We start from the raw sequence: 13,713 nt of genomic DNA, 5'->3' as shown, positions 1-13,713 counted from the left end.
CATATCGGTTGAGTGGTAAAGGTGTGAGAATTTAGTCTCATGGTGGACATTGGTATACGTTTATTAGTTTAAGAGTGTTAGTTAGCCAGCCGTTCTAAAAAAACAAAACTAATGTTAACAAGACAAAGACAACACATAATACTGTTTTGTGTAACCACATAACTGTATATGGTCATTCCATACAACAACATAGACATGTGTATATAACTCAATAGCACGTGAGATGCATATAGGCGTGGACATTGTGCCGTGTGGCTATTAACGACTTAACGTTAGAATTAACGTTAACATTATTTAGGTAATATTATAAACATATATATATTTATAGAAAGAAAAAAGAAACTAGATAAGGTTCCGTTCGGTTAGCATTGAACTTCAAACCGAACTTGCCTACTTTCGTTACTGCTACCTTACAAAAATATTACAGCACTTGAAGAAGGCCAAGTCAACACTTCTCTATACACAATTCTTTTCACACCCTAATGACACAAGGGTAAAATGGACATTCTGAAAAAGTATAAAATATAAATACAGCAAGGAGCCAACTTTAGCTCAAGATATAAATTAAAGAACTTTAGCTCAAGATATAAATTAAAGAAAACCAAAACTCAAACCTAAAACCACCTTCAAGTTTCTTGTTGCCATTAGTCAGCCAAAAAGTCAACCCCACCATTTTCCTCTAATCCTCCATGTAAACCTGCATTTACCATGCTTTGCACATTATGCACACCTTGATCTTCTTCATTGCGCCCATATTCAGCATCCGCTTTGGGGTTAAAGGCCGATTTTGTAAGGTTTTGGTTTTTGTTGTCAAGATTGGAAAACTTGAAGGGCTTTTTGCAAATACAAGTTGAAGGGTATTCGTGGAATTCACCGCGCCCGGTTTTCATCTCATCCGGTTCACCTAAAAATCCTTGTTGGGCGGCTTTAACCTTTTTAGCAAATGATTCCCATGGTATCTTGTCGCGTTTAAGAAACAAAGCATTAAGCTTTTTCGCGTTTGGACGAATAGTTCTCTTATGCCCCATGTACCTCCTTTTGAATGTCACGAGAAAACGAGAAATATTTAGTTGGTCATACAACAAGGAGTTAAGAGACCAACACGAATTTATTTATTTATTTTTAACAAGAAATGGCCTATAGATATCTAATAAACAGTGCATGATTTCACTAACCTAAAATGTAAATCATATAACGGTAATTGGGGGAGTTTGGATGTGCGTTCTGAAATTGATATGTGATGCTTAGTGAGCTCAATAATACGATAGCTACATCATTTGATAGTGTTTGGATATTGACAAAAAAAGATATTAAGAGAAAAAGATGTTTGGATGTTCGGCAAATTTAGGTATGCAAACAATTAATAGAAAAGGACTGCGAAAATGACATCGTTAAAGAAAGCAGACATTTAATTAAATGGGACTAAAACTTAGGTTAAAGAACATGTAAGACAATAATTTTACATACCTTCGACCCGCAAGAATCTTCGCCATGTTCCCATTATTATTGGTGACAAAAACATCGCTTTCATCACAAACAATATAATCAATGGCCGCAAGCCGTGAAGAATAAGGAAGAAACGGTTCAAGTTCTTCACTAGCAAGCATTTCCTTTGTGTAGAAGTTTGGAAATAATTCCCATAAAGGCTTTAAAGTTTCTTCCCCGCCATATATTTCACCCGATGCAACATAAAGATACGTGTTATTTTCAAAACCAAGGGCCCGAAGCATTAAACCTACTTCATGAGGCGTAAGAGGACATTTTCCTCGTTTCCGCTCTCCATCAGGACTTGTTTCCTGTTAATAATAAAGAAAAACGAATATTGTTAAAAAGGGTGTTTGTGTAAAAACCTTTATTTGGAATATAAAAATGTTTTATCGCGATCTTACAGGTAATGTTGCCCATCTTTTCCTGATTTCACCGAGCTCATTTCTTTCTTTATCGCCACCACCATAGTAACAACCCGAAAATGCAAGCATATCGGGCTCAAACCTGTAGATAAATACACCGGTTGACTATCAAGCAAAAACCAGTTTGACGATCTTTGACCCAAACCAAGCCAGTTTCAACCCTACAATAATTCATTTAGGATAGGATTGGGTTTTCCCAACCAAAACCGGTTCCAACCCACCCGCTTTGGCCAAAAACCGGTTTTGATTATCTTTGACACGTTTATCCCATTTATTTTTTATTCTATTTTTTTATAATGTGTTGGCCAAACCGTTTTGATTATCTTTGACACGTTTATCCCATTTGTTTTTGTATTCTATTTTTTAATAAATATAATGTGTTTTATGTAATACTTAAAATTGGTTGAGTATCTTATAACAAAATTTATAACTATAAGGAAATTGACATAAGATTTTATAACTAAAATGTAATTGTTTTATATAAATTTGTATTTCTTGTAAAACTGTGAATTTAAAGTATTGATATAATGATATGTGAAAACAATATAAAATAACAAACTTTTGGGTCAAACGGGTCGTGTTCAAGTCAACCAGCTAATACGCATGTCATGTTCAAGTTCACGAGTCTGACATGATTTTTGGAGGGTTCGTATCGGGTTGGACTCGCGAAGACAACCTGTTTAGTACCCCTACCGAACCCATTTCAACCAGAACCAGGTTGGGCCCAAAACCCGATTTGTTGACCTCTACTTCAAAGGATCAAGCTTAAAGAACTTTCCCAAAAATGAAATGGGTCAAAAGGGTTGAAAGTCACCCACAGTGTCCAAATTTTTGCATCTATCTAAATTGATTTATTAAATAAAAAATTGATATAATTTATATATTCATCATCATCATCATCATCGTACTCAGTATATCCCACCAATAGCAAAGCTATAGTAGGGTCTGAGGAGGGTAAGATGTAGACAGCCTTACCTCTACCCCATAAGGATAGAGAGGCCGCTTCCGGTGAGACCCCCGGCTCGATAGTAGTTTTGCATCAAGCCTTGGACATAAGGCACATAACACTCAATCATCGGGACACCGGCTGATCGGTGCATGTACCCTTGTCTTTCGGCTATCAACGCCACTACATGATGCCTGATTAACCGTCCGTCACTTTTAACGTTATTTTCACGAGATTAGTAAAATAACGTCAAAATTAGTGCAATTTCACTTTTGCCCACCCGAGGGTTCACACATATATACATCATATGTGCGCACCGCAAGCAGGGCTATATAATTTATATATTAATCATTAAATAAAAAAAGAGCACAAGGGAAAGGTTTTTTTCAGCCTGACCCGATGAAACCCATTACCCATCCCACACAACCTATACATTTTTTAAAAAAGTGTCAAAACTACCACTAAACTTGTAACATTTTGCATCTATTTGTGGTCAACAGTTTCATAATAAGGTCAGGTGCATAAAATTACAAACCTCAAGTGAATTGCAATGTAGCGAGGCGCCATCTTCCTCATTTCCATAATGATTTTCTGACCAAGATTGTGTATCGGTTTAGTGAACCGTAAAGCATGATAATTGACCCGACAACGCAGCCTTTGTAGCTCTTCATCAAGATCATTAGCAAGCCTATAATCAAACTTTGTCAACTGAACAACCTGCACAAATAATTTGGGTCAATTTTTTTTCGGCCCAAATATTTCAAGCTCATATTCGATATTTAGAATCAATTGTTTTTCGGCCCAAAAATTTCAAGCCCAAATGGTAAAACCAATCCCATTGTGAAAAGAGAAAGCCAAAAAGATGAAACCGAACAGTTTTAAAACCCCAAAAACCTAATTTTCAGTGTTTGGTTCAGTTTGAGCCCAATACCGACTCCTACTTGAAAGTAACATAATTTAAATTTGATAATATATCTTACGCGTCTCTTCAAGAGTATTGGCAATACTTCATCAATATAAAATTGGGGTTCTGATTTCCTTGGGACGCGCATCGTGTACGGTGGTTTTTCAAGCGATCTCATGAATTTATCCGGGACCCGTTTGACAATGGGCACATCCTTCGCAAGATTAGATATAAACCAATCGACATCAAATATGTTGCCAAAATCGCTGCAAAATTAAAATAATGTTATAATCCAACAACATTTTCACAAATACGCAACACAGGTTAATGAATAATAATAATTTTATTCACCTGTTGTCTTTCCAATATGAATGATGATCCAACTCGGGTATAACTAAGGTAGCGTTTAGAATCCGTGCAACAACAACAGCATCAGTAATCTGCATATTTAAATATATAACTTAATGTTAACAATAAAACTTTCCATTAATAGAAAGTAACAGTATTAACAACCTAAACATGAGTAACAATATTAACAATAAAATACATGATGCAAAAAATAAGTTTACCCCTGTTCTCTGTTGGTTCAACCCACCACTTGCAGCAATTAATAGATAACCATTTGAAAGTCGTTGATTAGTAGGAGCTGCGTTTAATGAATACAGAGTTTTAAGGATATTTTTAATACAACAAAGCTAAAAAACGTATGGTTATACTAGAAAATAAGGCGTACGTTCATAATAAGGGCTTCTCTCACTGCATCCATAGTAGAATTTTGAGAAGTCGGATTTCCAAATGTCGACTCGTGTAGTACTTAATCGGTCCTAAGTGGTTAAGAACAAAAATAATATATTATTAGTGTAATACAAAATGTGAATATGTGATATTATTAGATCAACAATGTTGTTTCAAAACAAAGTAAAATGCAAACCTGCCCAGAGATTAAATAATTTAATTTAGTCAATACCTTAACTAAAAATCAAACACATCATTTTACACTTATACTTATTCTAACATTATTGGCCGAAATTACGCCACAACATGTTAAAATAAACATATTTAAACATTAAGTTGCTTTCACAGTTTCAATTATCATGTTATTCTTGCAATGCAACACAATAAAAAAATTAATAGAATCTAAAAAGAACAAAACTTTAGCATAAAACCTTGTTTAATAGGATTTGGAAATCAGCTTCAAAATATTAAATTGTTCAAGAATTTAGAGATCTAAAAACACAAGAATATTTATTAAAAAAAAAAAACTAAATACCCTTTTAAATTAGGCATATAAAAATCTACTTGTGCTTCAAAAGTTAACTTTTTTCTTAAATAATTAGACCAAAAAAAACATAACTTACACAAGAAATAAGAATAAAAATAAAAATAAAAGTAATTTATTCAATTCATCTAAATCCCATGTCCAAAAACCAAACAGAGACTCAATTTTGCAACCAACATTAAAACATAAAAACAACAAAAACATTATGTGACAAAATAATGCAGCATAAAGTTACAAATTTCAGAAATATTTACCGTTTTTTTCTTCCACAATCTTCTTTTAACAAGCCGGTTTGAATACCACTCAATATCAGAAGCAACATGTCCAGTAAAAAACGAAATTAAACCCAGAACAAACAACATGACCCCACACACCACCGTCCACGAGATCCGCCGCCTCTGCCCACCGCCCACCGCCGTCGTCTCCGTCGGTGGCCATAGCAAACAATGGTGCTTCAGCTTAGTGTCTTTACAATTATGATGATTATTAGCCAAGATGAAAACTTTTCGAGTGTATCTCCAAGATTTAGCTACCCCCATTTGTAAAAATAAAAACAATAATAATAATATTAATAATAATGGTGTTTTGTTTAACTCTGAATAAATACATGGTATTTCAAATGAGGGCCCTGAGATTGTGCATTTCGCAGGAGTTTAAAGCAAATTACAGTATGCAAATAATAATAATAATAATAATAATAATAATAATAATAATATGGAGGCTTGGTTTTAGAGAAGAGAGAGAAAGAGGGACAGATTGAAATAGAAAGTGTTGGATTTTGTGATAGATAGAGGAGGAGGAGGAGGAGGAGGAGGACACAATTAATAGTGATTACATTCCAATTCATTTCAAGATTATTATTAGTATTTATTATTGTAGCGGTGGTGGGTCAGCGGGTTCAGGATTGATTGTGTATTTGTATGTCAGCAAGCTGCAACAAGTTTGCAGGTGGTCTTAACGCCGTTACACCAAAGCCATTATTAGCCATCACCACCGAATCATTTACCCACTTTTAGTAGGGGTGTAAATAATATAATTGCCAACCCATATTATTATGTATAGTATTTATTTATTTTAGATTTTTTTATTGTAAAACATTTGTGTGGTTCATGGGACTCGAATCTAGGATATTTGAGTGTTTAAAAGAGTTTGTCTCTGCTATAGTGTTACTGTGTCACATACTGCTGGATGTTAGTTTATTTATTATAAAATAGTTATAAGTAAGGGTGTTTATCAAATGGGTTTTTGAGAAATTTTTGTTATCTAAGTCTTGGTTTACTAATAGGGAAATTGAAAGGATTTAGGATTAGAATTCAATAAACAAGATATATAGAAAAAAAAATGTCGCGTGCAAATAGATAATATGTATTTAGTGATGATTTAGGGGTCTAGTGGTATGGAAATCTTATAATAAAATCAGACGATGAGCATATTATTTGAAGTTTTAATATCAAAGATATTAAGGATGATTGTAAATTTAAAGCTAACAATTCAGAGATCGTTGAGACGATCATAATAGAAGCCTCACATGTAGGGTTTTAGTTGCTTTGCATGGAGGTTACAACATGATAGAGTTCCGTTAACAATGAATTTAATACTGGCCATTTTACTAAGCTTAATTGACATCGCTAACCATTTATTTCCGTTTTGCCCATGAAGAGTTTCAGCTAGGACTTAGGAGGCCGAGCATTCAATAGCTCACTTCTCCTTCAAATATTTGTTTTACCCATTTCAAGATTGATATTGGGGGATTCAATTTGTAGGCACCAATGGACGCAATTTGGAAGTTTGTGTAAACATGCTACGAGGAAATGTGATGCTTTTTGACCATACCTCGAATACGTACGAAAACATCCATATTTTATTATATATATTTTGTTTAATACAATAATTATACTCACTTTTATGTATAAAACCGTAGCATTTTGTACAATAGTATCTACAAAGCTGATGTAATAGATATGACACAGATTTATATTTAATTGAAACATGAAGAGAAATTATGTGTTTATATGTGTGAACTCACATGCATATACACGTGAGATAAAAAAGCATGCTACTTAAATATTCGTTAAAATGTGAAGTGTATCGTTGTATTATAAAATTAGTTTGAGCCTCGTGTATTACACGGGGAATTGATGAAAATTTTAATTAAATTACAATTGATAACACAATTATCATATTTTGTTAATAAAATTACAATTTATGTTAAAATTATAGGATTACCAAAGAAACATTACGCAAATATTTACTAATAAGAAAAAATTTCCTTCTTTTTACTTTTTCACTTTTTGGTTAATAATCGATTTTTAGTTTGGTTATTTGCAAAAAATTTTCCTAGACTTTCTTTTGGTTTGATTATGAAAAATAGTCTTTGTTTACTACAAAAAAATTTTAGTTTAATAGAGAATTTTATAATTAGTTGAGTAAGCAGTTGGTCAAGTAATTTTCCTCCTCACACTTGAATTTCACATTGTCTTCAATGTGAAAAGATTCATAAAAAGATTAAATTTCTAATTAAGTATGGTGGGTAAAATGGAAAGGTACTTCCCTATGGGTTAATGAAATTTTGACAGAACGTCTCCTGTTTTTCGTCCGTTTTCCTATTTTGTACCTGGATAATTTAAAACTGCAAACAACCACAAACAACCAAGCATAATTTTACTGAAAATTGGGTATGGAATCATCCATACCCTGCCTACACGGGCTAAATAAGTACCTACTGAAATGTCTTGGCTCCCACGGCCATAAAAAGTATCCAACCAACAAACAAACAAACGACAGAATGTAAATTGTTCAAACAAGCATGATAATAATGTCATAGAAGTACTACCACCCGAACCCATACCCATACCAGACCTACCAGTGCCGCTACTCGTCAGTTATCCGTGTCCGGGTCGAACGGTCCCCACTGCCTGTTCATGCGGTCGCTCAATCGGTTGATCTATTGCTTCGTCTCTGCATAATCTGCGGCTCTCTGTGCGTTTGAGTTTGCAATCTGTCCTGATAACCTGTCAAACGAGGCGGTAGTGTTAGCATGGAACTGGTCAATGAGCCCGTATAGGCCCTCAACTTAGTACTGCTCTGGTATGACGAGCTGGGGCCGGCTCCTGATGATGATGGGCCTCCCTGCTGGTGGTAAGTGCGGCGGCGGGTCTGTCTGAGTGGTGATCCTCCTCTCCTCTCGGGTATATCTTGAATCATCATCTCAGCCGGGTCCTCAGGATCCCAAATCTGGTTCAAGGTATCGTGAAACCTCCACATTTCCGGGTTTCGACTGACCTGTTGGACCATTGCATGCTAATGCAATAATCGAGGTTGAGTGCGATCGGGTTCGGGCTTCGGGTTCCTTCTGTGTCTTCATGGTAGGCTTTGTAAAGCTTATAAATCCAGGCACCGCCTAGAATCGGGGTATTCAGGCTCTTTGCATTTGTATTTGTTCTGAAAAGATGACAGAATAGATAAGTGATGTTGCAAGCCATGTCATTATTTATGCAATACAGGGCCCATAAATCCCTCATATTCACGACTCCTTCACTTTGACCGCGTGTTGTTACTGTGTAGCTCAACAGTCGGTGAATGTATCTCATGGGTCACGTAAGGCGGTGCTCTTTGAGCTGCTGGCACAGTAGGCTTCATCCCGGTAACTCAGTAGTTCCCATGCTTCTTTCCTGGTATCACCCGCTTCTACTGACTCGTCAGCATCCTAATCCGAAAATGTAATCATGGATTCGAACAGATGGGACTGTCAGTTTCCTCACTCGTGTATACACCCAAATCAATACCCAGCTGGGTCATTGATGTCGTGTACCATTCTCCCCTGCACCTAAACTCTACAGCCTCCTCGTCCCACATAGTTAAATTCCTAGTCTTGAAAGAGAACGAGGCTAAAAATTCCTTGGTCAATTCGGTCACTGCCTTACCCTTTTAATTCAACACACACAACCATGGTCCTTTCACGAACTTTCTGTACCGTTCCCATTGGTTCACTTGCTTCAGTGTGTCTTTGCTAGCATAGAAATGTGCTTCTGGGCGGCGGTTGTTAAGGTAGCTCATTAGTTTTCGGGCCCGTCTATCTCTGTCGGTTTAATCGGGGAAGAACAGGAAAGCGTGTTCAGCGTCACCGTATACAGCCATCTACAATTTATACTCAGATTAGTCGATTTCTTATCAAATATTGGCTAAAAACTTGGAACAGCTTGTAAACCACGGTATCGTGCTTCTTGAAGCACGACCCCATGTTTTTGACAAGCTCGGTACCGTGCTTTTAGAAGCACGGCCCCATGCTGCGGGTCCTAGGCAGTGTAACCTAGTTTCTGATTTTGACTTTTTGTTGACCAGAGGGTGACCATGGGTCGTGTTTTGTAAAGCCAACCCGTGTTTTTATTCTTAATACTAACATAACTAAGACTCGAACTTGCAATTCCAACCGGTTTTAACATATCATTTGGGCTCACGTTTTTAAACAAATCATCCAAGATCCGAACCCTAATGGTTTTTGTTAACAAAACATAAGTGCAAATCTATCTAACAACTCACTACCCTAGATCTAAACAATTAACTCATCTAATTTCCGGGTTTGTACCTGATTTTATCAATTGGTGAGATTTAGGGTTTAATTTAGACCTAGAATGATGAATTTGAACAATAGATTTGTTAAATTAACATACCTTTGGTTGAAAATCAAAGATTTAAGACAAAGATTTAAGAAATTGGTGAAAGGGCGTCGGTTTTCGGTGTTGGGACGACGTGGTTTTAGGGTTAAGTGGTTGGAAAATGTTATTTTAATTGAAAAAATACGTAATTGTAGTGTTGACTTGGGCACGGCCCCGTGCTTTTGAGAGCACGGTACCGTGCTGCAAGTAGCAGCCAGGTTCCTCTTTGTTTTGCTGTTTATTTGTCGAGCTGGTGTGTTTTTTAACTGTGTTTTTTTAGTTAATGCCCATTTTCGTCTCTGTGGTTTGCTACTTTCGCCACTTCAGTCCAAAGTTTGAAATTTTGTCAATTTAGTCCTCATAGTTTTAAATCCTAGCCAATTACATCCCATCCGTCTAACAACATCCAGCTATGCTGTTAATTTAAGGGTATTTTTGTCTTTCTTCTTTTTATTTTGAGTTAATGGTCATTTTGATCCCTGTGGTTTGTTACTTTTGCTACTTTAGTCCAAAGTTTGAAAATTTGTCAATTTAATGTTCAACTTAAATCTTATTTGTTTATAACCCTAAAGAGCATAATCCAAGCCCAAAACAATTGAGCTTAAACTAAAACAGGTATACATATACTCTATCGACGACAGTAATCATGCCCCCTCCCCTAGTATTTAGTTTCTAGACGGTTCATAAACTTCCCCGATGGTGGAATTCAATTGTAAAGTGGTCAAAGCAATTCCCTGAAACCGAATTGTACGGAAAAAATTAAAAATCATTTCTTTGATGAATGCACAATAGTTAGGGTTTAGAGATTAACATATCGTAACGAAAATCTGGGTCGAAATCAACTATTATACATTAATCAAAGAATTGATTTTTAGTTTTTCTATACAACTCAGTTTTAGGGAATTATCTTGATCACTTTACCATTGAGTTCCACCATAATGGAGAGTTTAGGAAATGTCTAGAAACTAAATACGAGGGGGGGTACGATTACTGTTGTCAACAGAGTAAATGCACACCTGTATTGGAGGTTGCTCGATGATTTTGGGCTTGGGTTATGCTCTTCAGGGTTATAGACAAAAAAATAATAATAAACTGAGTTAAACCGAACATTAAATTGACAAATTTTTAAATTTTGGACTGAAGTGGCAACAACATCAAACCACATGAACTAAAATGACCATTAACTCAAAATAAAAAGAAGAAAGACAAAAATACCCTTAAACTAACGGCATAGTAGGATGCCGTTAGACGGATGGGACATAATTGGCGATATTTAAAACTATGAGGACTAAATTGACAACATTTCAAACTTTGGACTGAAGTGGTGAAAGTAGCAAACCACAGGGACGAAATTGGCGATTAACTCTTTTTTTAGGATTAAAGTTAAGATAGAAATTAAAAGTCCTAATATTCATTAAACATAAAACATAAATAAACATAATAGAAAAGCAAGATAACAATCCCGAATCACTAAAAACATAATACTAGCAAGAGTAACTCCTAGCAAGACAACTAACGACCTCCATTCCCGAACAAGTCTTGAATGTGTGGCGGGGCTCGTTTAGCTTCCAAGAGCTCGGAAAGCTTCTTATCGAGCTTCACGATCTCTCGGTTAAGATAATTGAGCTTGAAGTTCACATCTTTGTTGTGACTTTCGACAATGTGGAAGTTCTCGAACCGAAGTAGTTCAACTTTTTTGGTCAGCTCGATTAGGCGAGCCTCAGCTTGATTGTTACTTTCGACTTGGTCTCTCACAATGCATTGGAGCCTCATGATTTCTTCCTCAAGGTTCGAGGAAGAATCACTATGCTTGCCCCTTCTCACTGGCCTCCATTCTATTTTCTAATTTTCCATTTCACTAAACTTGTGTTTGGTATGAATGGAATAGTGAATTTTGCATGCATTATATAGAGATTGTGACGTCTGGCACGACCCCGTGCTTCTTGGAACACGGCCCCGTGCTGCTAAGGGAATAAATGTTTCTGATTCAGAGAATTGTACGGAGTCAGCGCGTATCAAGCTGAAGATTCTAGGGTGACCACGGCCCCGTGCTTCAAGAAGCACGGCCCCATGCTTTTTGTCACTGAAATTTTATTTGAATTTTCAGCTAAACGCGAGAGCCGGAGTTTATAGAATGATGTTTAGCATGTTATTTTAACAGTTTGATCATCCTAAACATTACTTTTCATTAAATTAAAAAGTCCTAAAACAATTATGGGATAAGCCCGGTTGTCCTAAAAAAGTAAATTTTACTCGGGTTAAACCCGAGGGTCCTAACACATTGTGCCAAGTGCACTTGTTTACACATGAAAATAGAAAACTAAAGTCTCTACATCCCACCAAAGGGTTCTCCTCCGTCGAATGGTCCGGGCGGGGGAAAGTGCGTGAAGTAGAGAACTTGAAACTAGAGTTGTTCGTTGATGTCTCGAAGCTCCATTTTCATACTCTCTACAGATTTGGTGAGTTGAATGAGACGCATCTTCACAAGGAGATTCATTTCGGTGAGTTCTTTGATGAGTTCTTGCAACTTCATCAAAAGCTCGGTTTTGGATACGTGTCGGGTTTTGTTCCTCGGTTGACGAGGAATGGGAACTTCTTCGTTCATCTCAGTATGCATGTTGTAATCTCAGGGTGTGTTTGGGTTGGTGCAAGAAATACATCGGCAAGGGTGCATTTTATAACCAACCAGATGCCAGGCACGACCCCGTGCTTGGTGAAGCATGGCCCCGTGTTTTTGATCTGACAATTCTGTTACAAACCAGTCTGACTGAGATTTTTGCAGCGAAAATTCCGGCCCGCACTTTGTGGCACGGGACCGTGCTTTTGGGAGAACGCCCCCCGTGTTTTAGAGAGACTATTTTTTTAGGAAAAAAACGGAACATATTTACAAGACCTAGTTTAACGAAGGTTTTGGCCAGACCCTTCTGCTGGTATCTTCATTGGTTTGGGCGGAGGATTAGTACCTCCGAAACTTCTTCGAATGGGCCATCGATGTATGGTTTTTAATCGATGCCCATTGACTTTGAACTTGTGGCAGTTAGAATTTGAGATTTCAACTGTCCCATAGTCAAAAACTGATTCGACTACGTATGGACCTGTCCAACGAGATTTCAATTTTTCTGGGAAAAGACGTAGACGCGTGTTGTATAACAGCAATCGATCGCCAACTTGAAACTTTTTGTTTCCTTTCAAATGTGCGTCGTGTAAACGTTTAGTCTTTTCTTTGTAAGACCAAGAGTTTTCATAGGCCAATGTCCTTAGTTCTTCTAGCTCGTGAATATGATCCTCCCAGTTTTTACTGGCGGCTTTTAGATCAAAATTCACTGCTTTGAGAGCCCGATAAGCTTTGTGTTTTAGTTCTACGGGTAGATGACATGCTTTCCCACAAAAGAGTTTGAAAGGTGTTGTTCTTATGGAGGTTTTGTAGGCTGTCCTAAGGGCCCACAAAGCGTCATCTAACTTTCTGCCCAATTTTTGCGATTCATTCCTATAGTTCTTTCAAGGATCCTCATAATCCCTCTATTCGAGACTTCTACTTGCCCACTAGTCTGAGGGTGATATGGTGTTGCCAATAGGTGGTAAAATCCATATCTTTCTAAGACTTTGTCCATCAGTGCGTTACAGAAGTGAGTACCTCTGTCGCTAATTAGGGCTTTCAAAGTATCGAAGCGCGAAAATAACTTTTTCAGAAAACGTACAACTACTCGAGCATCATTTGTGGGAAGAGCTTGTGCTTCTACCCATTTAGACACGTGGTTGACTGCTACAAGGATGTATTTATTTCCAAATGAGTTAGGAAATGGGCCCATGAAATCTATTCCCCATACACCAAAGACTTCACATATTTGAATCCCATTTTGAGCCATCTCATTTTTGGCTGAGATGTTTCCGGCTCTTTGACAAGCATCGCATGCTAGGATCAAAGCAAGTGTGTCTTTATATATGGTAGTCTAGAAAAATCATGCATCAAACACTTTCCTGACCGTGGTGGCGGTACGGTGGTGTCCACAAGTAGGTCC

The 13,713-nt window shown here is 36.9% G+C and overlaps 1 protein-coding gene across 1 annotated transcript; it reads right to left on the bottom strand.

Moving 5' to 3' along the window:
* Window positions 1–577: 577 nt before the first annotated feature.
* On the bottom strand, window positions 578–5,692 carry LOC143529196 (O-fucosyltransferase 29-like). Its single transcript, XM_077025035.1, has 9 exons — window positions 5,294–5,692; window positions 4,494–4,584; window positions 4,330–4,406; window positions 4,112–4,200; window positions 3,837–4,026; window positions 3,392–3,573; window positions 1,890–1,992; window positions 1,468–1,796; window positions 578–1,035 (listed from the first exon to the last, which is right to left on the bottom strand). Exons 1-9 carry the CDS (start codon window positions 5,576–5,578, stop codon window positions 645–647), a joined length of 1,737 nt encoding a protein of 578 aa, XP_076881150.1. The 5' UTR covers window positions 5,579–5,692; the 3' UTR covers window positions 578–644.
* Between the last annotated feature and the right edge of the window lie 8,021 nt (window positions 5,693–13,713).

The sequence above is a fragment of the Bidens hawaiensis genome, unplaced genomic scaffold, assembly GCF_021521415.1.
Source record: "Bidens hawaiensis isolate Kalapana, Puna unplaced genomic scaffold, B.hawaiensis_p1.1 tig00000636_1, whole genome shotgun sequence".
Lineage (NCBI taxonomy): Eukaryota > Viridiplantae > Streptophyta > Magnoliopsida > Asterales > Asteraceae > Bidens > Bidens hawaiensis.
The sequence above is the reverse complement of the archived record's forward strand: the minus strand, read 5'-3'. Positions and strand labels throughout refer to the sequence as shown.

Excerpts from the sequence above, each read along its gene's own strand:
- LOC143529196 (XM_077025035.1), bottom strand. The coding sequence starts at position 5,578 with ATGGGGGTAGCTAAATCTTGGAGATACACTCGAAAAGTTTTCATCTTG. Across the intron at positions 4,407-4,493 it reads GAGAAGCCCTTATTATGAAC|CTCCTACTAATCAACGACTT; the intron begins GTACGCCTTATT and ends CATTAAACGCAG. Across the intron at positions 4,027-4,111 it reads TCATATTGGAAAGACAACAG|CGATTTTGGCAACATATTTG; the intron begins GTGAATAAAATT and ends TTAATTTTGCAG.